The following is a 25,385-nucleotide window of genomic DNA, read 5'->3' on the forward strand; positions in this document are numbered from 1 at the left end:
TTCTCACTATGATTGTTCACAATTAAAACCCAATTTAATTTTGTTTAGAAAGAATTTCAAGCATAACCTGTACCTATGACAACAACCTATCAAGAAACAATTTCAATAAAATCTACTAATTTTCTGCAAATTTCATCAAAAGCATGGATATTTGTACTAAACTATAGGAAAAACATGACTAAACCTATGAATAAGATTATCAAGCACCCATCAATCGATGAAAGAGAAAAACTAGAATTAAATTGAACAAATCCATAAATAAGAATTTAACATTGAAGCTCCATTCGAATCAATCTAACGAAACCACATAAGTATCTTAAAGACTTTCCCCCTAGCCTTATCTGGGGAGTATGTTCTCCATAACAAAGAAAAATAACTCTTAAAAAAAATTTGTTTTGAGCCAAAAGTAGAATGTCTGAGACAGCACGAGTAGCACCCTTTTATATCAATCAAACCCTAAGTACTTGAACTTCTTTTTTCTTTCTTGGACTTGGACTTTCCTCTTTTCTTTTCTTCTTTCCTTTTGCTGTCAGTTTGTACTAACCTTGGCAATTAATTCCAATCAAACTGGTATTTCTCGTTTTTGTCCCTCCTTTCTCTTGTTTTTATTGTTGCCCAAATCTGATGCCCATATAATTCAAACATCCTACAAACACATCATTAATTAGGTCTTTGTTTTTATGGAATCTCGACGGTACAAGGATACATTTAATAAATAAAAATCAAATTAGTACAACGAGGGGGACATAAACCAAAACCACACAAGAAAAGAGAACATGAAATAAAAGAACAACAATTAACGAAAACGATAATGAGTAACTAAAGAAAGATCTTGAACATAAGCATTTGCAGCAAATGAAGGAACCGGTGACCACCAATAATAAGCATCATGAGTTGCACCAAAGTTAACCAAGGCATCAGCTGCACAATTACTCTCGCGAAAAATATGGGAGACAAAAAAATTCATCTGACGAAGTTTCCATAAACAATTGCTCCAATCAACCAGCAAATACCAAGGAACATCCGAAGGAGATGATAGATAATGAAGCACCAAAGTGGAGTTAGTCTCCAACCAGATGTGATGCCACTCATGAACCCAAGCAACACGATAGCCTCAACTATTGCCAGAACCTTTGCCGCAATGAACTAGGAAACTCAGTCCACAAAGCAAAAGCACCCAAAACTTTTCCATGATAATCTCGAAAAATGCCACCAAAACCTGCCCATCTAAGGTGTTATTATTCTACCATTTTGTGGGATTAGATGGGATAAATGACTTTCCATGTTGGGGGGATTAGGAGGGATTAGTTATAAGGTGTTATTATCCAACTATTTTGAGGGGATTAGATGGGATAAATTTTATTTATGAGTAATCTATCTTCTACCTTCAACTTGGCCCAAAAAAATTCATTTCTTTCTCAAATATGCTTTAAATATAGAGAATATCCAATCCAATCCAATCCAATTCTAATTATCAAATAGGGCCTAAATGCTTAAATTATACTGCAGCATGCAGACACTATTAACCAAATTTCATTTTGTCAATAGGTTATTGGATTTCCTTGTTTGGGCTTAGCCCTGGTATAGACGAAATGCACTTGGGCTTGAAATGAAACGTCATCAGAATTTCACCCATTTCTCTCTACAAATGAGACCCAGTTTTAAAGCCTTCCCGTGATATGGCCTTTCATTTGAAACCTTGCTGACTTCTTTACCTTTGTTCTGTACACACGTGGCAATTTTAATTGCATTTTTTTCTCTCTCCGTTTGAAAAAAAATTGTTTAGGGTATCAGACTTTCACAGCATGTTTCTCATCCTTCGTGAGAGTAGGAAAGCCACGGGAAATTGAGTAACACTCACCGGATTGAAAATTTGTTCGGATACTCACTGGCAGCAGCCTACCCCTTTACGAAGTAGCCATGGATTTTCATTTTTTCTGTTGAATGTTGTTTGCTTTGGCTGGCATGTTTTGGTTGTTTAATGGAATTCCTTGTGGTCCAAGAAAAAGAAAGAACCAAAAAAAAAAAAAAAAATCCTATTAATTCATCAGCGTCTTCTTTGTTGTTGTCTTCATCTTCTTTTCTTCCCTGAATTTGTTGTTATTGAAATTTGGGGATTTTTTTTTCGTGAAGTATCAATTAGGGATTTGCAATTGAGTATTTTGAATTATCAATTAGGATTTGCTATTAATTTTGGTGTTCATGCTTGATTGCATTATCAAATAGGATTTTCAATTGATTTTGTTGTTCTTGCTTATATAAATAATGAATTATCAATTAGGGATTTGATGAATTAATTAACTGCTGATATATTGTTGTCTTCTATATATTATTCAATAGGTGTATTTTTTTGTTATCAATGAAATTTTCTTCTTTCCTTTTAGGTTTTGTACGTACGTCAATTTAGCCAACCCCAATTATATCTACAATTATGATTTGTAGTGGTGGAATCGATGACTTAGGGCTTTTATATAATTGAATATTTTGTTTAATCTTTATGCTTAACTGATTCTTAGTTTATTTTAGTTAAATTGAAAGCAATTAATCTCTGTTGAATGAGTGAAGATAATTTTGGAATTAGGTTGTTCTAATCAATTTTTTGTGGGTACAATCTCGTTCCTATAGGTGTCTATACTTCAATAGATTCATGGGATTACGAATTTAATTTGATTTAAATTAATCTACTATAAGAATCTGTCATAAAAAATAGACATTACTTTCACTGTTTCATAACAAAGCAAAAAAGACAAACAAGTTTGATTATTTTTGGATAGTGAACTGAGCGGCTCCCAATCAAAGCTTTTATGCAGGACCAAGGCAACTACTTTTTTTTTTCATACCTTTCCGGCTTTCAATTGCCTTGTACATTTAAAACTTCGGTTGCGTTTCTCTTCTTCCAAATGAAAAAGTTTTCTGCCTGCTCGAAAGTTAAAGGCAGATATACCTAAAATCTCACCGTTTTTAGCACCCTACTTTGAATCTTAATACTTTGAAGTTCCCAAGTTGTTCACCATGGAGATGGAGGTAGGCAAGATGGAGTTCTCTTCTTTCTTAAACAGAATAAAGCTAGCCCTACCTCGCATTTCATTCAACGAAGATATGACCTTGGCATTGCGATGTCCACAATATATTGAAATTAATATCGAAGGTCAGTTTTAATAGATAACGTATTAGTGGAGTTGTAGGGTTTGCAAATCACTTCAAATAGGCAGTTGCTATTGATCACCAGTATTTGCATAAAGAACACATGCGTATATGTGTGAGAAAGAGACCTTAGATATCGGGGACTTGGCTTTTAGCATGTTAGTTCTCAACGTTAAGTACCATAGATTACCATATCTGTATAGACATAGTACTATACCTTTTAGAACATGTACATATATATTTTTTTCAACGATCCAATCCCTAAACCCTTAACTGACGCTCTCTTCCTTTTTTATGAATAGTATTTAAAGGGATGCTATCATTGGGCTCACTCCAAGATATGACTCAATGAGTGAAACTATTTAGTTTTTAGAAACTCGTTTAAGAATCATTCATGTAAATAAAATAAAACTTCGAAATTCGAAATTGTTTGATCATTTGATTATTATAATGACCATTTTATTGTTTATTACAAACATTTGTAACTTAATTAACAGTTAAATTATTATTTCTTTTCTCGTTAATTTTTTTAAGGGTGATTTTTGAATGTGATCTTAAAAATGGAGTGCTTCATATTATTGAATTGCATTCATAGTTGGGACCACATGCCTACATTTTTTGTGAATAGTAAGAAGGTATCGTCTTGATGATAAAATTTCTCATATAGGAAATTTGAAAACATAAGGTATCATCTTAGTTATGTTTTATGCACATAGGCATATATATAATATCCACAGTATGTCTTAAGAACATACAATAAAATCATCTTATTACTTGAAAGTGTAGTGACATAACGTTTTTCTCTATCTTTGTATGACAAATTTTTTTTTTTTGTTGTTACAATATTGTTTTTATTATTAGATAAGTCAGGGACTTTATTTTCTCTGCTACTTCTATGAATGGAATTCATTAACTACTTTAGAAACTAGGTAGGATTTCCATTTACTTAAGATTTCGGCTCATGATTAGATCTCAAGTAGCCTAAGAACATACACTAAAATTGTTGCCCACTAAACCCTGAGTTACTACAAAAGATCATGCATGCTCATATGTACCAAAAATGATTAAAGAAAAAATTCACATGAAATAAAAAGAAATTCAGATAGTTTGTATGATATGCTAGCATTGTGTATACTCGATGGAAGCCATAGATGTGGATAGGTATAATCTCATACATGAAAAGTATCACAATAAGTTACAAATTAAAAGTGAATGGTTAACTACTAATACCATCGAAATTTTTTGTGACCGATAGATCATTGATGGTTAAAAGTTAGTCATTCATTACTAATTGAACTAAGAACTTTTTGAATTAAAATTCACACACTTAAATGGGTCTACTAGACCTCATTTCACCTAATGTATTAAATCGAAGTGGTTAAGTTTAGTAGTGAAATTACCTGTGGGATGACTAAAAATGTCAAAGGGGGATGAATAGACCAATTTAAAATTATAATCAATAAATAAAAAATAAACTTCGGTAGCAGGATTGATATTTGCTTATCAATCTTGAAACATGTTGAACATAAAATAAAGGAAACACAGAGAATTATTTTAAGTGGTAAAACCTCACCTTTGGGGAAAATCCATGGGACTCCTCAGTCCAACACAAATCCACTATAGAACGATTATTATAAGAAGTACTCACACACACTTATCCTAGACACATTCTAGATAATGTTTAACAACTTTTTCGTAACTCAACTTTTGTCACGGGATGATCTTTGACACTTCTTATGTTGAACGCAATACAGGTCACAATTGCTTCAAGCTTACAGGAGGAAAACTGTCACCACGGTCTTGGTGCCCTCAACCATATGAGTCATCGACATGCATATGAACGCATTATGAATGATAAAAGTGTTTGATAAATTACCAAGTAAACATGAAACACTTGATGACTTATTATCTCAAAAATATGCACAACAGCTTTTCCTTAAAAATTCAATATGCTCGAAAACAATTATGATGAAAGCTCACTATTTGAAAAGAAAAGACACCTATTTTATTGAAGGTAGGTTTTCTCTAGAAAGAGATAAACCCAAGAGACCACTAATTCTAATCAACTGTAACTCTCAAACCTGATCCAATATGGTCTCTTAGTCAACACGCCAAAACAGAAGACAAAACCAGTTCAATTATGAAAATTAGTTTTGATTCAATATGGACTCTAAGTGATAACACCAAACAGCCACTCTTTTGTGGAGAAACAATATCTCCTAAAACAAGTAAATTAGGAGATGATCACTATAGGAAACACTAATATTTTAACTTAAATCATAATGGCATTGAAAATAACTTCAACTAGGAATCTTATTGTGACTGCATGATTATGTCATGATTTACCTAAAATCAAGTTTCTCATGTCGATCAAGTCATGCTTCGAAAAACTGGGATTGAATGTGTTAGGCCAAAACTTCCAGTAAACACTGTCACACACTAATTCCCAATCTATAGTAGAGTCTAAAAAATATCAATATAATTTTCATACTAACAAATAGTGCGCTTTGCTGGTCCGTTTCACAACATGATAGGATTAGGAAAACAGAAAATTAAAATGATTTCGGAGAAAAATAAAGAAGTGCATAATTGCAAAAGGATGAAGATATTTAAGTTGTGTGTGTGTGTTTTTTTTTTTTCACATCCATAAAGAAAAAGTGATATATAAAGCATTATCTTGTAGATAGGAAATGGGCATCAATAAAGAAATCCAATGATAGACAAGCTTTATGTATTTTATTATGCATCACACTTTAATAGGAATGGGCAGCTCCAAAAGTAGCCGTAGATGATCACTTAATCATGATTATACTCTCTCTCTCTCTCTCTCTCACTGTAATAGGAATGGGCAGCTCCAAGTAGGCGTAGATGATCACTTGATCATGATTATACTCTCTCTCGCTCTCACTTTAATAGGAATGGGCAGCTCCAAGTAGCCGTAGATGATTACTTGATCATGATTATACTCTCTCTCTCTCTCTCTCTCTCTCGTTAAAAAGCACTGTTTATGTACAACACCCACTACCTGTGATGTGACTGCCTTGCTATATACTTGAATGGGAAAAAAAAAAAGTGTAAGATTTTGTCTCCAAAAGAAGAGGGAAAAAAAGTGTTCTTCTGTACTGCGAATTATTCAAATGAGATTCATATGGCTCATCTCAAAATTTGGTAACTGCGAAAAAGAGGAAAGATATTCTCTACAAAATTCGGTAACTTTGGCCGCTACATAAATATCAAATTGAATGGGAAGCTACGAAAAGCTTTATATCATGTGCCTTCGTCTTTCTTCTTTCTTCTCTCTCCTGTCCCTTTCTTTTGCGGACTGAAATCTCCCTCTTTTTCTCTCTCCTCTCTCAGTTATCCTTTTCCTTTTCTTCTTTTAATTATTCATACATCGTGATCAATGTTAGGTCATTATATAGCATTCATATTTCTAACAGCCAGAAAACAAAAAATCAACCTGCATTGTCCTGTTAGGGCCATACCAAAGCAACGAGTGGACAGATGCGAGCATAGCAAGTGGAAAGAATTGTTAGTGTACATTATTTGTCACGTTTTATACTATTAAGAAAGTAAGTTACAGTATAGGCCATGATTATCAAAGCCAACTATCATTATTGTTCATGATCTGTCTTTTGACTAATCATGCAAATTAATATTGCTGTAGCTTGTGGGTGTTTACCTCAGTGGTTGAGGTCTTTGTTTGCAAACACGATGGCATCACTTCGAATCCCTTGTGGGTGTCCCCCTCGCCTTAGAATAAACTGTCGATCGAATCAATATATATATGTGTATATATATATGTACATATATATATATATATATTGCTGTAACAGTACCAAGAACTACAAAGCAAAATGGGATCAAAATTTGATACAGGAAAGTATGTAAAACCCTGCTTATCGACAGAGTTTATTTTTTTTTTTTTCCTCCAAGATTTTGCCTTCTACCACCAAATAGGGTCGATAGATTCGGACGCCAACCTAAGAATAATTCTACACACACCCACACCATTTGATGGTACACCACGGAGTTCTCTTAAGCCTCAACAAGGGTCCACACATGTCCCTTAATATCGAGTACCACAGAATGGCATAGCGGAATCTACGTAGGTACTTCAACTGTGACAATCGTGCGTTCTATTGGCCTGTTGGCCAATAATGTCCTTGGAATTTCCTACTTTTAGGAGGAGAAAAACTTACGGGGATAACACTGTTTTGTTATCTCTGATTAATAATATATATTATGTCACATGAAAATGTTATTACACATGTATGTCCGTCCCCTAAGCCCACTCTTTGCCTAGCTAGAGGAAGCTAACTTAGTGCTGCAAGGGTGTAGGCACTAGAGGTGATGGACAGTGACACCATGTTGTATACCATTTTATAAAATTTCTCTCCCAGGTAGAAACATCAGCTATATATGCACAAGAAGTCATAATCGGACATGATAAATTCATACTAACTCGGATTAGCAAATAGTGAATTTGTATCGACCTCCCGGGTTTTCCAGTATTCTTAGAATTCCCAAATTAAACTTTAAACGGAGCAGAGTTGCAATATTCAGACAGTACCTGATAATCTATACTTTTATATGGCTGATCGTATGACACTATGAAAAAGAAAGAAAAGAAGTACTTTTTCAGTTCCTTTGATTTTCAGATGTAGCCGTAAGGGGAAGCATACCCTACGATTAGAGACTGGGCTTAGGTTAAGCACCAGCCATAAATAAAAATGGCATCTGAATGGAAGGCAATGACAGATACTATTGTCCCCTATTTGCAAGAGCAAAATCTCGAGATATATGTATGCTATGTTGCTCTTGCTAACTAGCTCTCATAAAAATACCAAATCCATAACTTCACACCCCAACCTGGTTTTGAACGAGTCTAATTGCACACTCCTTCTCGAATTCCTCTTTTTATGATGACGAAATCTAAATTTTTTTAAATCTCTTTTCGAAAGGTGGGAGAATCAAATGTATTTTCCTTCTCAATGAACCTCCAACGGGTTTTGAAGAAAATTAAATAAATTTGTATGATATGATGAGATGCAAAATCTACACAAATGTTTTGGTGTCGCCTCATTTTTCATGTCTGAACTTACAAAACATGATAAAACAATTGATTTCTTATCCCCAAATTTCCTTTCCCATAAACACAATGGGCCTAAGAAGCTAACGCAATGTGTGATATCCCACAATAAATCTTAACACGAATTGTGGGATGACAGTGGGGTCTCCTATTTTACACACAAAACGAAACTCACTTGGTGGATGAGTTTGCGGTTAAAATGGATATAACTTGTGAATGGAATCGCTTGCCTTTTATCTGAGTACTGCTCCCAAGAGTTGAAAAGGGTGTAAACATTTTTATTGATGAATAAAATTTCACAACAATTGTGGAAATAAAAAATTAAAAAATCTTAGCCAACTTAATCGATAACTCTTTTCAAGCTTTATCTCTCTTTGGTTGTTATGAGTTTGTGATCTTAGTTGGGATGATCTATGTCAGAGTTTCTTCTATCTTGCGTGATCGTTAAAGGAGGTGCACCAGATTTTCTTAATTTTGATGTTAAATCACTCTATTATTGTAATGACCTTTTGCGGTAGTGATTTTTCTGACTGAATTATGAATGCAATCCAAAAATTTCTCCAAAAAATTAAAATTTAAAAAAAAAAATAAATCAACTCCTCTTTTAAATGTACATTTTACAAAATTAACAATATTAGTTTAAAATCTTCCGGCCCTTTTTTTTCTTCCTTTTTTTTATTTTTTTATACCAAATAAAATCTTCCATTATTGGAAAGGTCAGATATTTTCTTTTCGAAAGCGAGGACAAAACAAAGGACAGCCAAAAAACAGGATGAATCATTCGCTTATGAATTGGTGAGATGTATCATGAAATTCTTACAAAATTTTGGAATTTTCCACCAATTGGATTTTCCGTTTGCTGATATTTTGTCTAGTGCATATCCACTCAACGACCTTGCTGGTCTGAGTGGTTTTCAATAGCACTAAGTCGATGGGATGCTTAACAAGTCATTGAAGCCGTATGAGGGGAGTTGTCCAAGCCTATCATAGTTATACCAATAATGTTGCAATTATCTTTTAAGAACCAATAATTAATAATAATTCTTGATCATGAATCTTGGTTGATCATGCTCTAATAATAACACCAGCATTAACGGCTTATGCATGACATAGCATTTGACTATATTTGACAAAGAAATCTGGATACAATTTATATTTTAGATTTTCTTTGTCTTTTCTTTTTTTATAAAAGTCGATAGTATTTTATTGATAAGAGAAACATAAACAAGTACAAAGCCACTAAATGATGCCAAATATGGATAAATCTTCTACAGTGATCAAACAAAAGAACAAGTTGAATTGATATGGAGAGAATCACGCATAACCCACAAAGTGATTACAATCCCTCATTCAACAACCAAAAGCATGCCTACTCAAACATACAATACCAATCAGTTGAGCAACTACAGAAACGGGTAATCCGTATGGAAAATCAAAATCTAAAAAGAAATAGTCTCCTAAAGAAAATAAAACACAACAAACTGCTAAAGAGTTCCTAAAAATTATTAGACAAAAAACTAATAAGTAGTACTACCACTCCACATCCTTCTAGGCAATCCAAAGAGAGCCATAGCACCATACTGGCTAAAGTCGAACCCCACGCAACCCGACATATTCTTGTCATTACAACTCCAGACTCATGTTAAAGGTTAACAACTGAAACCAAATCCTTGTGTACGTGAGCCAAAATACGGCTACTATTATGACGATGACATCGTTTCACAGCAACTGGTTTCCATACCACAAAACAAACTAACAAAGAAGAATAAGGGGGAAAGGGAAGGGGGGGGGGAAGAGGATAGGAGGAGAGGAGAAGGGGAAGGGAGGAAAGTCGCCGACCCCCGCTAGGGTTTTTTTTCTAGTCTTTTTTTCCATAGGATTTTCTCAGAGAATTTCTAAATTGATATACATTGGTTTTCTTGTTTGGATTCATAAATCTCAACTTTAAATTTCATCCAAATAGTTGTAATTAATTCCTAAAATTCTAAGAGAGTGAGAATTTTAAGAAGGGTAATGCTAGGCTTACTATATTTTTATACCACATTGTGTATCTCCTCTCTAATAGAGGTGGAGCCCACCAATACAATGGGGCCCACCTATTATAGAGAGGTTATATACAATGTGGTATAAAAATATGGTAAGCCTAACATTTTCCTTTTAAGAAAATATGACAATTATGTTCACCACCGTCACCACCACCACCACCACATTGCCTTGACCATCACAACCACCACCATCATTGCCACCTCCAACACCCTTGCCACCTCCACCATCCTTATCACTTCCACTACCACCAACACCACCACCTTACCATAGCCATCACCGCAATTGTCCCCACCACCACAATCATTGTCATCACCACCTGCCACCACTACCTCTACTACCACAATCTTTCCGTGGTTACCACCCATTACTATATAGTCCACCCCCACTACCATCCCAACCACCATCGTCACCACAACCATCCCCACCACCACCATTACCTCTACTACACTATTGCAAGGTGGTCGTAATTGCAGCAAGGTGGTCGTGATGGCAACAAGGTGTGGTTGTCTTTTATTTATTGAAACTTTCAATAATCTCTTAAAACTTTATAAATAACAACTATTTAGTTGGAAACTATATATAACCTCCATATTCCAAGTCTTTTTCCACATTCAATTTCTAACTTTCTTTGCTTATGAATACAAACAAGGGATTTGGTGTCTATCAATTTAATAATTCTGACTAGTGGTACCTCTCTTCAATATTTTGACGAGGTCCTAAGTTCGAATCCTCCGTCCCCTATTGATAAAAAAAAGAAATTTAATTTTAAATTTTAAAATTTTGATTTCTTTCCAAATTTCAGGTTTTTATTTTTATTTTTTTATCCAAACACATGGGTATTGTTAAAGATAATTTTCTTATTCGTTCCCTTTTTCTTTTAGGAAGATTAGGGTTTAGTATGTCTTGGGCGGAGAGAATAGATGTCCTTAGTACATTTGGGGCAGTGGGGAGGTGAAAGGCCAATTCCATATTTCAAGGGTGGGGGCTCAGAGAAAATAAATCGTGACATGCAAACACCTGGTCATCTTCGAGCCCGTAAAACCCATTGGATACAAGATAAGAGAGAACATATGGGTGGTGTTGGGTCATTTGGTCATCAGGACATGGTTCACTAGTGGGGTATTGAGATGTGGGTTTCCATAGGTTGGTTGCGGGTAGGTGTCAAGGGAGGGTTGCGGGTGGGGTGGTGGTTGGGCTTGGGGTGGGTGACGGGTCAGTTCTTTTACATTTTCCAATTGTTATACTATTTTATAAAATTTATTTTAAAATTTTGTATTAGTTTTCTAACCCATGTGGAGTTGTTATTATTTGTGTACTTCTATCACATAATCATTTAAAAGATTAGCGAACACTCTTGTTGACGGAGGGGCTTACATGTCGGGTTTTCGTTAGTTTGGATATGAGTTTGTAGGGCCTTCAAAGATCGAGTACCAATTTGTAATCACCCCCAAAGTTTAGGAATTTTATGCAGTTAGCCCTAAACTATACAAGCTATGAATAATTGAACACATTTTTTTATTTAAAAAAGCGATAATTGTATTCATAAATTAGACACAATGACCATCAGCCACTAGGGCATATACAAATACCCACAAAGAGGTAATACAAATATGGAAGCATAGTAACCACACATGGTTATTCCATATACAGGCCACATAATGCTAGAGAAATTTTAGCATAAAAGTCGCATTCCTAAACAAACTAGACATGAATCGCAACACCCAAATCTACCAGTACAACTACAACTTTTAAACTCTCACAAGTATAAAAACCAAGTAGAGACTAGAACAATCAAACACCCAACTCACAAGAAGTTGATTCAATTATTACAAAACAAGGAAACAACAAACACACAGCAACCAAAAGCCAACAAATCCATTATCACTGCTTCTGGCTCAGCCACCACAATCTTCGTTGTTGCCTTGGAAATAGAGAACACGATTGAGATTGCAGCCAAGAACAAAAAAATACCTAACCACCAAAACTACAAATCCAAGCAGATCTAGGTAAAAAAAAAAAAATCATGATCCAAAATAAATCTAGGCATAAATAACCTCCCTAAATTAAAATCCCAAATCGAGAATAGGAGGAATGGGAGAAAGGAGAAGGGAGGGAGGGAGGGGAGAGAGAGAGAGAGAGAGGAGCCTCCTCTTCCTCTGGAAACACACAGTGCCGCTTAGAAAGAAAGGGCTAAGAGAGATTTTTATTTAACACATTTTATAACTAGGCTTAATATCACAAAACATCCCCAAGGTTTACGAAACTATCAGATTGCATCCTTAATGTTTTTTTGTTTTTTTGTTTTTTTTGTCATTTGTGGTCCTCAAAGTTAGTATGTGTGATCACTAATGGTTTATGCTATTAGGTTCCGTAACTAACTCTGTTAGTTTATTGACGTGGCATATATATATATATATATATATATCACAAAACATCCTTGAGGTTCACACACCTATCACAAATGGTTCTTGTGAAATTTTTAATTGTTTTCATTTAAAATTCGTAAAATTTTGGTTTTCTTTTATAAATTTTATAAATTTTATAAATTTTAAATTATTTAAAAATATATATTGTATTTTAAATACAGGTGACATTATATTATTGGAGATGTGGGCTCCACATATATGCCACATCAACAAACTAACGGAGGGTGGATGCGGGTGGTGGTCATGGGGATTGGGGGGAGAAGAAATTGGGGACAGGGGGTGCTAGTTGGGGAGGATTTTTTTTCTTCTCTTTTTCCTCAATGTTTTTCCAAAAATATAATATTTTAATTAATTTAAAATTAACATAAAGTTAAAAATGTGGGACCCACAGTGCCACGTAGACAACTAATGAAGAGATCTGACGAAAACTCTAACAGCGGAACCACATTTTAACAAATTTAAAAGATCGGGGTATCTAATTGTACAAATCGAAAAAATAATGGACTAACATGTCTTAAGGCCTCGTTTGGTGCGCTACTTGAACTAGTTAGGATGGGCTTTGAAGCTTTCGATTGGACTGGCTTGTACTGGCTAGGCTTTGAGTCTAGTCCTATTCATTTTTGTACCAAACAACAGACTGAAATTATTATTTTTTAAATGAATCAAATTCTGTTATATTATTTGACTAACAATAATCATATGCAATTCCAACTTTTTGCCTTAGTGTTTCTTTTATCTTTTTTCTTCAATATCTTTCTTCCTCTTTCAAATCCAAGAAAATACAAACCAAAAACATTTATATAAAAATAAAATAAAATAAAATAAACGAATTATGCAAATTTTTTATGGAAAACCAGATCTGAAAGAGGAACAAAACAAACTACCCAAAAATGCAATCAGACTATTTTGGGAAACAGAAAGATGAATGATTTTTTTTTTATAGATATCAAAAGAAATCAAACCCAAAAAACCATAACACTCAATATTTAACAATAAAATCGAAAATGCAAAAAGAGATCCAAAGAAACAAGAACGAAGAAATCAATTTAAAAAATCAAAAGATAGGAGAGATGAAAAGATAGGAGAGATGAAGAGAGAGGAAAGATGAGAGAGTAGAGGAGAGAGAGCAGAGATGACGTGAAGTGGTTGAGGGAGACAGCGCGAAGAGGGAGACAATGCGAGGGAGACGACACCAAAGGAGACTTCATATTCAACAAGAGGTAGCCGACAAAGAGAGGCTTCGAAACCCATGTCTTGACATGAATTTTGATATCCAACATATGAGTTGTTCTATTGTGAGAGTGTCATATATGAACTATAGATGTAGACTTTCATATTAGCCACATAATTCATCTGAATAGTAACTTCACTTAAGTTTAATGAAATGATCTTGTGGCTAATATAAAGGTTCACATGAAAAGTTCATATGTGACCCTCACCATAGAATTTCGAATGCTGGATTCATATCCTAAACAAAAATTTAAGCTCAAGATAGTGTGTGATGCAATTAAGTCCACCAGCAACAGACTGGACCTATGTCCATTTTAATTGAAAAAGTCTCATCTAGTCCAACCCACCAAACAGGGCCTAAGAGCACTTTCAACAGGAGGCCCCAATTCGAGCAAGAGGTAGGCCCCCATTTGTGTTTTTAGTGCCCCATTCTTGCCAAGAGATGGGCTCCACCAACCTGGGCAAGCCCAAAGGCAAGACTTGACTCTGCAAGTGACTAATGACGACGTCAACACTAATTTAAATAACAAAAAAATTTGAAAAAAAAATACCATAATTTTCATAATATTTTTTTTTAATAAATGCCTAACCATATTCTTCACTTCTCACACCAAAACTCTATAGAAATTCATCTCCTCGTATCTCATGTGAATAGTAGTTGCCCTTGGATTGCCATGACAATAGGTGGAAAACCAACAAAAAAATTGATAGGGCATGCACTATTCATGTAAATAGTAATAGCTTTTGCCTCCTATTGCCTTTTGTCATGGCAAATGGGTGGAAATGCTCTAAGAGTGTAACAATATGGTACTAAAATATAATTAATCCTATCTTAAAATATAAGTCTCACCTAACATAAAGGACTGGCATGAACTCAACTCCAATCCAATCCAAGTCGACCCACCAGAGGGTAATATTGTCCTATCATATACACATATGCCATATATTATGATGTGAATATGACTTATTTTTAAAAATTCTATTTAGGCCACAGAACCAAAGTTCCCGTCGCTAACAAAAGCAAAAGTTCAAATTAACATTATGACACGTCAGTCTTGCCACGAAATGTTCCACGTATGTGTACTCGTATACATTATAAATAAAATAAAAAATAGCAGTAGGGACAGTGTGTGAAAGCCAATTGGTGCAAAGCCAAGGGTTAAGAGAGCAACCGTTCTCTATATATTGAAGATGGAGCTCCTCAAATTAGATGCCACAGATGAACGTCTAAATTATAAAACCACAACATGAAGAGTTTACTTGGTTATGCTCTGGTAATGGAGAGGCACAAGCCTTATATTGCCATGCTCTTCATACAATTTGTGTATGCAGGTATGGCCTTGTTCTCTAAGGCAGCAATGGCCAAGGGAATGAACCCTTTTGTGTTTGTGGTTTATCGTCAAGCTTTTGCCTCCCTCGCCTTGGCTCCATTTGCTTTCTTCTTTGAAAGGTTGGTTCATAAGCTTCCATTTGTAGCATACATCTCTCTAGACTTTTCAGTGGTGGTTTAATTTGTCTTCTGAATTTTCAGTTCAAAAGACGCTCCTCTTTCGTACACCTTACTCTGCAAGATTTTCTTCATTTCCTTATCTGGGTACGAACTTGGTTATACTCTCTCTCCTCATCAACAATATTTCAATTAAACTCTCTAACATACATAATAATTTTTCCAGGATTACCCTGAGTTTAAATCTGTACTATGTTGCAATCAACTATACCTCTGCAACGTTTGCTGCAGCCACCACCACAACAATTCCTGCAATTACCTTTGTCATGGCGGTTTTGTTAAGGTAATTAATTAATAATTAGCTATGATATTTAGCTAATTACATGGACCAAGTGCTTCTTCTTTTTCTGTCCTTGAAACACAAATGGTTTTGAAATTTTTGGGCAGGATGGAAAGCATTTCTATGAAACATTGGTATGGTGTGGCCAAGGTGTTGGGTTCTCTCACAAGCCTTTCAGGGGCATTGGTGTTTGCTTTAGTTAAGGGGCCTTCCATAAAGTTCACGAATTGGTATCCATCACATCATCAGACACAAATTTCAGACTCATCATCTTCCTCCAGAGGGGACTGGATAAAAGGTTCCTTGTTCATGATTTCAGCCAATACTGCCTGGTCTTTGTGGCTAATTTTGCAGGTGCACATCATTAATCATTAGCACTTTTTATTTATTTATTATTTTAAACAGTTTAATTAAGTTGGAATAATTTATTTTCTTATGTAGAATTTATATGTACTTTTTTTTATTGCCCTTGTTGAACTAGCTAGTGCTTCTTTTCTAGGGTCCTATTGTCAAGCAATATCCGGCAAAGTTGAGGCTTACCACTCTGCAATGCTTCTTTAGCTGCATCCAATCATCATTTTTGGCCATTGCAATTGAAAGAAACCTATCAGCTTGGAAGATTGGATGGGACATTCATCTTCTCTCTGTTTTCTATTGTGTAAGTCATTTTTTATCCACCCAACTAGGAAAAAAAAAACTATAAATACAGCGAGTACATATAACTTTTTTCTCTCGTACTAGGCTATCACATGATAAACATACAGAAATTGTTGTGAGAACGACGTTATATGCACCCGTATAACTTTTCGGGCAACGAGTACGTATAACTTTTTGGGCAAACACTTCCATCTATACGCAAAACAAATGATGAATTTCTTTTTAAGTTTTAACTGAGCCACTTGTATAATGTCGGCTAGATTGGTAATTAAGCTATTGAAGGTACAATTTAGAAATTTGCTTGGGTAAATTTATATATGGTTCATATTCCCTTCAAAGAGATAGGCTCGTCTTTTGACTTATTGATATAAACACAGTGGTCATCATCTATGTGATTATGAGATGAAATATTGACAGCTGGTTCTTGTTTATATGTATATAAATTTTTCCCACATGTAACTTGTCTATGCAAAATAGTAACTAGAAAACACCATAGAGAAGTTAAAATGGAAGTTGTGGAAGTTGGAATAGAAAAAAGTAGAAATTCGGAAGTGGGAGATTGAAAGTGTTTGTGGTATGATTTATTCAATATATTGCTTTGGTATTTAAACTTATCATGTGCTTTAAAAAAAAAACATTTCTGTTTTAATTTTTACTTTTTACTTTTTGGTTAGAAATATAGGGAAAATACAAGGAGAAAATAGTGAAATAAGGGTTTAGGGTTTAATATTTTGGAGGCTCCGTGCAAAGAGAGATGTTGAAGCTCTATAATTTTTACTTCTTACTTTTTACTTTTCATTTCTCCCTACGCTCTTCCACTAGTCTCCCTCAATCATTTTTCTTTTCTCCTTCTCTCTCTACTACAACGTGAAAATTAAAAATTAAAAATAAAACGGTTAACAAACAGGCCCTCATTTAATACGAAGAATGACATAATTGGAATTTATACTGTCTGAACATTTTCTTAATAACAGTATAGATATAGATAAGTAGTGTCTCATGACTATGGGTGATGATGCAGGGTGTAATTGTGACTGGAATTACCTACTGGCTGCAAGTTTGGGCCATAGAGAAGAAAGGCCCAGTTTTCACATCAATGTTCACTCCTTTAGCACTGCTCATAACAGCCATCTTCTCAGCAATCATGTGGAAAGAAGCCCTTCACTGGGGAAGGTAATTTCCACCGATTTATATAATAGCTCATTTAAACGGAGATCTAGTTATGATAGGTAACGAATGAATATCACAGGGAGTAATCTTAACAAAATCAAAATTCTGAGACTTGTCTTGGTTGATTTGTTGCAGTATTGGTGGAGGCGTATTGCTTGTTGTGGGTCTGTATAGCGTTTTGTGGGGAAAGGACAAAGAGGACAGGAAAAGCGAAGAAAGTGAACAGAAACAAGAAAGCAAGGAGGAAGTGGTGTAAGAGTGCATTCTTAGTCGATGGGGATGGGATTGTAGCAAATTCGATTGGATGAATAAAAGGCATTCCCAATATGAATGCTTGTCATGAACACGCATTAGATTAAAGCAGTGATCATCTCTTTTTGTAACTATCAATCGAGGGCTAAAGTTTCCCTTTATTTTCTTTTTCTTGACTAAATTTGTGTTGCAAAAGTTAAATGTATATAGGCTTTGTTTGTGCTAGATTCCCCGTTTATATATGAGATGCGTACTTATGAATTTTTGGAACATTTCCAAATTGGTTTTTTCATTTTTTTTATCCGTGGTCACATGACACATGAATGAAATTATCGGATTAGTGACACTTGATGACCAAGACTTGTCAAGGAAAACATGTCATGTAAAGTCTAAAGGTAGTCATATTTTATGTCGCATAGTAAAGCGTTCATAATTATCCACTACGATATTAGCAATAGAATGATTGTTGATTATGTAAGAGAAACACTAACGTGGGACTTGAAGCCAAGGACTTCATTCTCTATATAGTGTCAATTAACTTACCAACAAACATATAGTGAAGGGTATGACATCAATTCATATTCTACTATAACCCTCAAGAACACTCACTAATTTGAGCTTCAAAATGTTTTCGCGCAAGTACACCTCTTCTGTCTCATTGGTGACAAGTGAATATGATATCATGCTTCTCAATATCTATAGAAAAAGCTTTAGCTATATAATAGCGAACAGCTTTTTGTTTCACCAATTTAAGCTAGCATGGTTCTTTTTGGTGGAAAAAGCTTACATGGTTCAATCGTTCATGGAATAAAAGCTTTAGGTCTAATATAAGCTTTAGACACTAGGGAGATGCTATGATAATGAGAGGGGGATTTGGTGAGGAGTTTGATCGAGATGTTCAATCCAATCATCCAATCATTAAAAAAATATAAATTCAATATTTTCTCTCTCTTATCAGGTAACGTTGAGTCTTGTGTAGAAATGATATGTGAATTTTTTGGGTCTAAGTCGACCCTTTTGGGTTGTATTATTAACAAGACTTGGGTTAAGTTCTTTGAGTCTGGCCCAAGCGGCTTTCTTTTGGGATGGCATTGGGTCTACCTTTATGGCCCTCTATTGTATGAAAATTATAAACCACGCATATTGTTTTTTTATTCATTTATAATTTTTGGTCAACAGCTTTCTTGTTGCTGATCTTTTTTATGGTGGTTGTGTTTGTTATTAATTATATTTATTTAAAATTGGTCTCTTTTTAAAAATCTTTTTGAAATAATTTTAATTGTAATTTATTTTATTTTATTCAATTATTTACAAAAATATAGTTTTTAATTTTGTAAGATATTCAACTACACCAATGCAAGTGAAACTGCAATTCAGTTCAATAACTGCCAAAAAAATTTAATAAATTGAACTAAAAATGAAACCATTGCTGATATTCTAAGCACAAATGAAATAATCAAATAATGCTAGAGTTATTATACTCTTGGAACGCTCGCTTTATTAATAAATTTGGAACATAGTTTCTCCTTTCTTTTTGGGAAAAGATTTTACAACATGTTTGAAATTCTTTTATTTATCAAAAGAATAAATTAGTTTTTAAATAATAAGTCGCCCAAGTTAATAAAGCAATTTTACACATTATAAGTTTCTTGAGTGAGTTTTGGAAGGTTAACAAAATTAAAATAAAACTTCCAAAGAATATGGATGGATTCCACCAGCTGAAGGTAATTATTTCATATTGTTTCCTTATGGTTTTGTTAAAATTAATGGTTAAGTTGCTGCAAGCTTCTTGATTAGAAATCATTGTGGGTCGAGCCAATGAAATTTGAATTCTCATCGCAATTTAGTAGTATGTATGAGAAATTTCTTCAACTTGTACTTTAAATTATAGCTTATATTGAAAAAGAAATTATTATTGAAAACCAATATTAACTCCCTTCTTTTATTGTGAAAAAACAATATCCTTTCCATGTACAATTAGGAGATTTGGGGGCCTAAGTTATAATCCATATAGAACTAGGAGACTTCACCTAGTTCTCCATATAGAACTAGGATATTGTTCTCTATAAATAGAAGCTTGTTGAGATGGAAAAACACACTCTCAAATTCAATTCCCTCAAATATTCAAAAGTAAACATCTTTTTGATTTCATGTCAAAATAGTTTTGTTTGTTTTTTCGAATTTTTATTTTTAAAAGTTAACCTTATATAAACAAATATATTATTCGATATATTTTTTTCCCCAATAGATTTAATCGCAAATTTCCCCTCCTCGTCCTGCACCAAACCCTTAACCCTGCGACTCAAAATCCCCTTCCCTTCCCTTCCACTGTCTCTTCCGTTTTTCTCACACAATGAAACGCTTAGCAGATAGCGTTCCCGTAGCGCCCTCCTCGTCCTCGTTGCCGCCCAAAAAACCCGTTTTCTTGACGAAAGCCCAACGCGAGCAGTTAGCCCTCCAACGCCGTCAAGAAGAAACCGAAGATCAGAAACGCCGTCAAAGTCATGTTCTCTCCAATCTCTCCCATTCCCGCCCTTCCTCCGACTCCGCGCCACCTACAGCCACCGCCAATTCCGACCGAGACCGGGACCGGGACCGAGACAGAGACAGAGATAGAGATAGAGACCGGGATCATAGGGACCGAGACAGGGACCGATATTCCCGAGACAGAGACCGGGAACGAGATTCGGAGCGGCGAAACCGCGACCGCGACCGAGATAGGGAGCGGGAGGAGGAGGCCAAGGTTCGAGAGCGTGCCCGCTTGGACAAATTAGCAGAGCGCGAGCGAGACAAAGAGCTGGACGCCATTAAAGAGCAGTATCTCGGATCGAAGAAGCCGAAGAAGCGGGTCATCAAGCCCAGCGAGAAGTTTCGGTTCTCTTTCGATTGGGAGAACACGGAGGACACGTCACGGGATATGAATGCTTTGTATCAAAACCCTCACGAGGCCCAGCTCTTGTTTGGGCGAGGGTTTCGGGCTGGGATGGACCGGAGGGAGCAGAAGAAGCTGGCTGTGAAGTACGAGAGGGAGCTGAGGGAGGAGATCAGGAAGAAGGAGGGTGTGGAGGAGAAGCCCGAGGAGGCCATGGCGCAGAAGCTCAAGGAGGAGGCTGCAGAATTATACGATACTTTCGACATGAGGGTCGATCGCCATTGGACTGATAAGAAGCTTGAAGAGATGACTGAGAGGGATTGGAGGATTTTTCGGGAGGATTTCAATATTTCATATAAAGGGTCGAGGATTCCGAGGCCTATGAGGAGTTGGGCAGAGAGTAGATTGAGTGAGGAGTTGCTTAAGGCTGTGGAGAGAGCTGGTTACAAGAAGCCTTCTCCGATTCAGATGGCTGCGATTCCACTTGGGCTGCAACAGCGCGATGTTATTGGCATTGCTGAGACTGGTTCGGGTAAGACTGCTGCCTTTGTTCTTCCTATGTTGACTTATATTTCGAGGTTGCCTCCCATTAGTGAGGAGAATGAGGCCGAAGGACCTTATGCTGTTGTTATGGCTCCTACTCGTGAGCTTGCACAGCAGATTGAGGATGAGACTGTCAAGTTTGCGCATTTCTTGGGTATCAAAGTGGTTTCCATTGTTGGTGGGCAGTCGATTGAGGAGCAAGGGTTTAGAATTAGGCAAGGCTGTGAGGTTGTAATTGCCACTCCTGGGCGTTTGATTGATTGCCTGGAGAGGCGTTATGCTGTTCTTAACCAGTGCAATTATGTTGTTCTTGATGAGGCTGATAGGATGATTGATATGGGGTTTGAGCCGCAGGTTGTAGGGGTCTTAGATGCAATGCCTTCCAGCAATTTCAAACCTGAGAATGAGGATGAAGAGCTTGATGAGAAGAAGATTTACAGAACCACTTATATGTTCAGTGCCACAATGCCGCCTGCTGTAGAGCGGCTTGCTAGGAAGTACTTGAGGAATCCTGTTGTGGTCACGATTGGCACAGCTGGAAAGACAACTGATTTGATCACTCAGAATGTGATCATGAGCAAGGAATCTGAGAAGTTTGAGAGGTTAAAGAGGTTGCTTGATGAACTTGGTGATAAGACTGCTATTGTGTTCGTTAATACCAAGAAGAATGCAGACTATGTCGCTAAGAGTTTGGATAAGAATGGATATCGTGTGACCACTTTGCATGGGGGTAAGTCACAGGAGCAGAGAGAAATTAGCCTTGACGGTTTTCGAGCCAAGAAATACAATGTCCTTGTTGCAACTGATGTTGCAGGACGTGGGATTGACATACCTGATGTGGCCTATGTTATTAATTATGATATGCCTGGGAATATTGAACAGTACACGCATCGTATTGGACGTACTGGGCGTGCAGGGAAGACTGGTGTGGCCACAACATTCTTGACTATGCACGACACTGAAGTCTTTTATGATCTCAAGCAGATGCTCATTCAGAGTAATAGTCATGTTCCTCCTGAACTGGCGAAACATGAGGCCTCAAAGTTCAAACCCGGTTCAGTTCCTGATAGACCACCTAGGCGTAATGACACTATTTTTACTCATTGAGAAGCTAGGAGGTAAACAGACTTTTCAACAGAGGGTCCAACTGATTACGCAATGTGATGCTGTTTTAGTGGCTGAGACATCTTTGCCTACTGCTGGAACTGAAGAAGTGAGTTACTTTGAATGGGATTGTGCTTATCTATAATTATGATTATGAATATTTCTGCTGTACTGTAATTGGCAAATTGATGTCATGACTTTTTTCTTATGAAACAATGTTGTTAGTCCTGATGACTAGTTAGAACCAGTAAATTGTTTATGACGATATCAGTTGGGAATTTTTTTTCTTTTCTTTTCATTGGTTTTTGCAAATTACTGGTTTACTTTATTGGGTGGGAGCACAAATCCTTTAAATATTGCTGGCATTGTTTGATATTTGGACTTTTTTAGTGCATGCTAAATTTGATGACGACATTTGATATTAAGGTGTTGTCTTCTCTATGGTACCTTAGTTGAACCTCCTCCTTTTTTTCTTGAATTCTTTCATCTTTCTGTTTGCTTATTGAGAAATCTTTTTACGAGAATTTTTATTTGATTTTGATTTTCATGTCATTTGGTCCATATTGGGCCAACCGATGGAAAGAAAATACAAAAGTGATTTCCAGGTGAAGCTGGTGCATCATTTTGCTTATGCGCCTGTTGAAGCTTTGCATGGACAGGTACGTAAGTGTAATTTTTCCAAAGCATGTATGATTCATAGTTCTCGGATATGTGGAACAGTTATGTACTTTAAAGAAAGAAAAAAACAAATTGTCTACTTTAAGTTATTATGTGGCATTCTTGAGGAAGAACTGTGATAAGCAAGGAAATGAATATATGAAGGGAACTAAAAATTAATGCTGCTATCGTGATTCATAACATGAAGTTTGTAAAGAGGGGATACCAGTAGGTTGTTGTCTCTTACAGCATATGTGATTTTGGCCAACCAATACCATTCTGATGTAATTTCGTGTTTAATGCTTTTAGTGTGGTTGCTAGCCATTGGTTGCAGCTTTATGTGTCTTGTGCTTTTACTGTGGGGTTTGGTAGACTGTAATCTGGGAGATGTGCTATGATGGAAATTTTTTGGGATCTTTGGGGTGAAAGGAACAGAAGGGTTTTTGAGAATATATTGAGTGAGGAGGTGGAATGATTATGGGATAGGGTGCATTTTTGGCCGTCTTTGTGGGCATCTGTAACTTTAGAGTTTAGGGTGTTCTCTTTTTTCTGTCGTTTTGTCGGATTGGAAAGCATTTATTTTATAGCTCTTTGGAATTCTGTTTGTTTTTTTTTTTTGGGGTGTTTTCGCCTAGGATTGAGTTGTTGAATCAGTTTGCATATCTAGTTCTTTTAGAAGTGGACTACTTGTTCACTTTTGTTGTACTCTTATAAATAAAAAATGAAAAAAAATCACCTTGTATAACTATTTGTTATTCTGGTGTTACAAGTTATTTAAAATCTTAGTTGAACTTTCAGCATTTATTTACTGATTGTAGGACTAATCTGGTTTGCTGTCAAGTTTTCTTTATACTATCCGAGAAGACAAGAATTAATCCATTCTCTCTCATTTGGGTTAAAATAATTCCAGTTGTTTTTTACTTTTTGCATTTATGTTGCTTGAGAATGTGTATTAACTTATAGGAGAGCCCTAGACATTCTAAGATCCTTTTTGAATCCTGGAACCCTACGGCCAGATTAAGTGTTCTTGTGTGCTTATTTGAAATATAGTGAGCTTGTAAATTACCTTCCTTGTGTGTTGCTGTATGTTTGGATAGATTCGTTGACTTTTTGGTCTTTGGGGTTACTTTCATCTTCTTTATGTGATAAATACATTAGTTTCAATTTCCAAAGCTTCTAGCAACTATTAGTCTTTGCTTTTTCAGCGTTCTTGTTCATTTCCAGAGATATATGATGGCAGCAAGTTTGCTTTTGGTCACACTGCTAGGTTAGTCTCCTTGCATGCAGAAAGGTATGAGTTTTATTTTTCTTAAGCCCCTTCTCCAATAAACTTTACAAACAACATATGCATTTAAAGTCACCATGTTTCTCAGAGACTAAACATGAAATGGAATCCACAGAAGAACAGGACGAGTGGAGAGTTGGGTTTTGGTTTTGGAAAAAATTAAGCATATGTTGGTCACTTTAAGGCTTTCCTTTTTTTTTGGAGGGAATTAATTCTAATTTTGCTGAACTTTCTGTACTGTTTAGAAAGTACCATTTTCAAAAGATTTATTGGGAAGGGCTAAGATAAAAGACATGAGAACTTTAGCGTCAAATTGTACAAGATTGTTTGATGATCGTGAATATGTTTAATTATTTATTTGATGTTTCAATGGATCAATCTGTTAAATTAGATGTTGGCATGTTTCTGAATGTTTTATTATCTTCTACATGTTTGGCACTGGATCTATACCATCAGTTTTTAGATGCTTGAATGAATGTTGTGTTCTCTTTCACTTAGTGCATCCGTTCGGTTTAAGATTTCAGAAGCCTGAACTGCCTCATCCCTCAACGATGCTGTCCGGTAGTGTGGTAGAGAAAAAAGCCTAACTAGTCTTCACAATTAGGATGTTGTTGTCCGAGGATTTTGATGCTTCGTACAATTCTTTTTCAGGGTGCTTTAATTGACTTTTCCACACAATGCTCACCCTAACTCCAGCAAACTCCACAATATTTAATCCCCAGAACTTTAATTTGAAATGCCACCATGAAAGGCCAAAATACTTGCAAGGTGTTTGCGGATAGCCTATCAAATTGTGGACGTGGTGTACAATTTGGTTTGGTTGACTTGGATTTGACCTTATAACCTAGGTAATCACGTAACAGCGCCGCCTATTATAATATGACGGTGTTCCAATATGCACGTTTCATTTGAAAAATTTCTTGTCAAATAGGGTGTGGGTGTTCAATCTCATCAACTTGCTTCTTAAATGCAATCTTGAATTTTGGGGTCTTGAATATATCTTGATATCATGGGCTGTGTAAAACAAAGTAAATGTAATCTTTGTTTTGTGCAGTTGAAGGCAAAGATATACTCAACCATCCATCCTTGCCCATCAATCAATTTTGGAACCAATAGTTAT

The 25,385-nt window shown here is 35.7% G+C and overlaps 2 protein-coding genes across 2 annotated transcripts; both read left to right on the forward strand.

Annotated features, from left to right (window-relative positions):
* Positions 1–15,112: 15,112 nt before the first annotated feature.
* Positions 15,113–18,076, forward strand: UMAMIT22 (nodulin MtN21 /EamA-like transporter family protein). The gene is made up of 7 exons (XM_008239359.3): positions 15,113–15,388; positions 15,470–15,532; positions 15,612–15,728; positions 15,833–16,079; positions 16,225–16,383; positions 17,404–17,555; positions 17,688–18,076. Exons 1-7 carry the CDS (start codon positions 15,186–15,188, stop codon positions 17,806–17,808), a joined length of 1,062 nt encoding a protein of 353 aa, XP_008237581.2. The 5' UTR covers positions 15,113–15,185; the 3' UTR covers positions 17,809–18,076.
* Positions 18,077–20,024: 1,948 nt separating this feature from the next.
* LOC103336316 (DEAD-box ATP-dependent RNA helicase 21) lies at positions 20,025–22,621 on the forward strand. The gene has a single exon (XM_008239358.3). It carries the CDS (start codon positions 20,158–20,160, stop codon positions 22,324–22,326), a length of 2,169 nt encoding a protein of 722 aa, XP_008237580.2. The 5' UTR covers positions 20,025–20,157; the 3' UTR covers positions 22,327–22,621.
* The last annotated feature ends 2,764 nt before the right edge of the window (positions 22,622–25,385 follow it).

This window comes from Prunus mume, linkage group LG6 (assembly GCF_029339155.1).
Source record: "Prunus mume cultivar Tortuosa linkage group LG6, ASM2933915v1, whole genome shotgun sequence".
In the NCBI taxonomy this organism is placed as follows: domain Eukaryota; kingdom Viridiplantae; phylum Streptophyta; class Magnoliopsida; order Rosales; family Rosaceae; genus Prunus; species Prunus mume.

Coding starts and splice junctions, on each gene's coding strand:
- UMAMIT22 (XM_008239359.3), top strand. CDS start 15,186: ATGAAGAGTTTACTTGGTTATGCTCTGGTAATGGAGAGGCACAAGCCT. Junction 15,729..15,832: donor GTCATGGCGGTTTTGTTAAG/GTAATTAATTAA, acceptor ATTTTTGGGCAG/GATGGAAAGCATTTCTATGA. Junction 16,080..16,224: donor CTTTGTGGCTAATTTTGCAG/GTGCACATCATT, acceptor CTTCTTTTCTAG/GGTCCTATTGTCAAGCAATA.
- LOC103336316 (XM_008239358.3), top strand. CDS start 20,158: ATGAAACGCTTAGCAGATAGCGTTCCCGTAGCGCCCTCCTCGTCCTCG.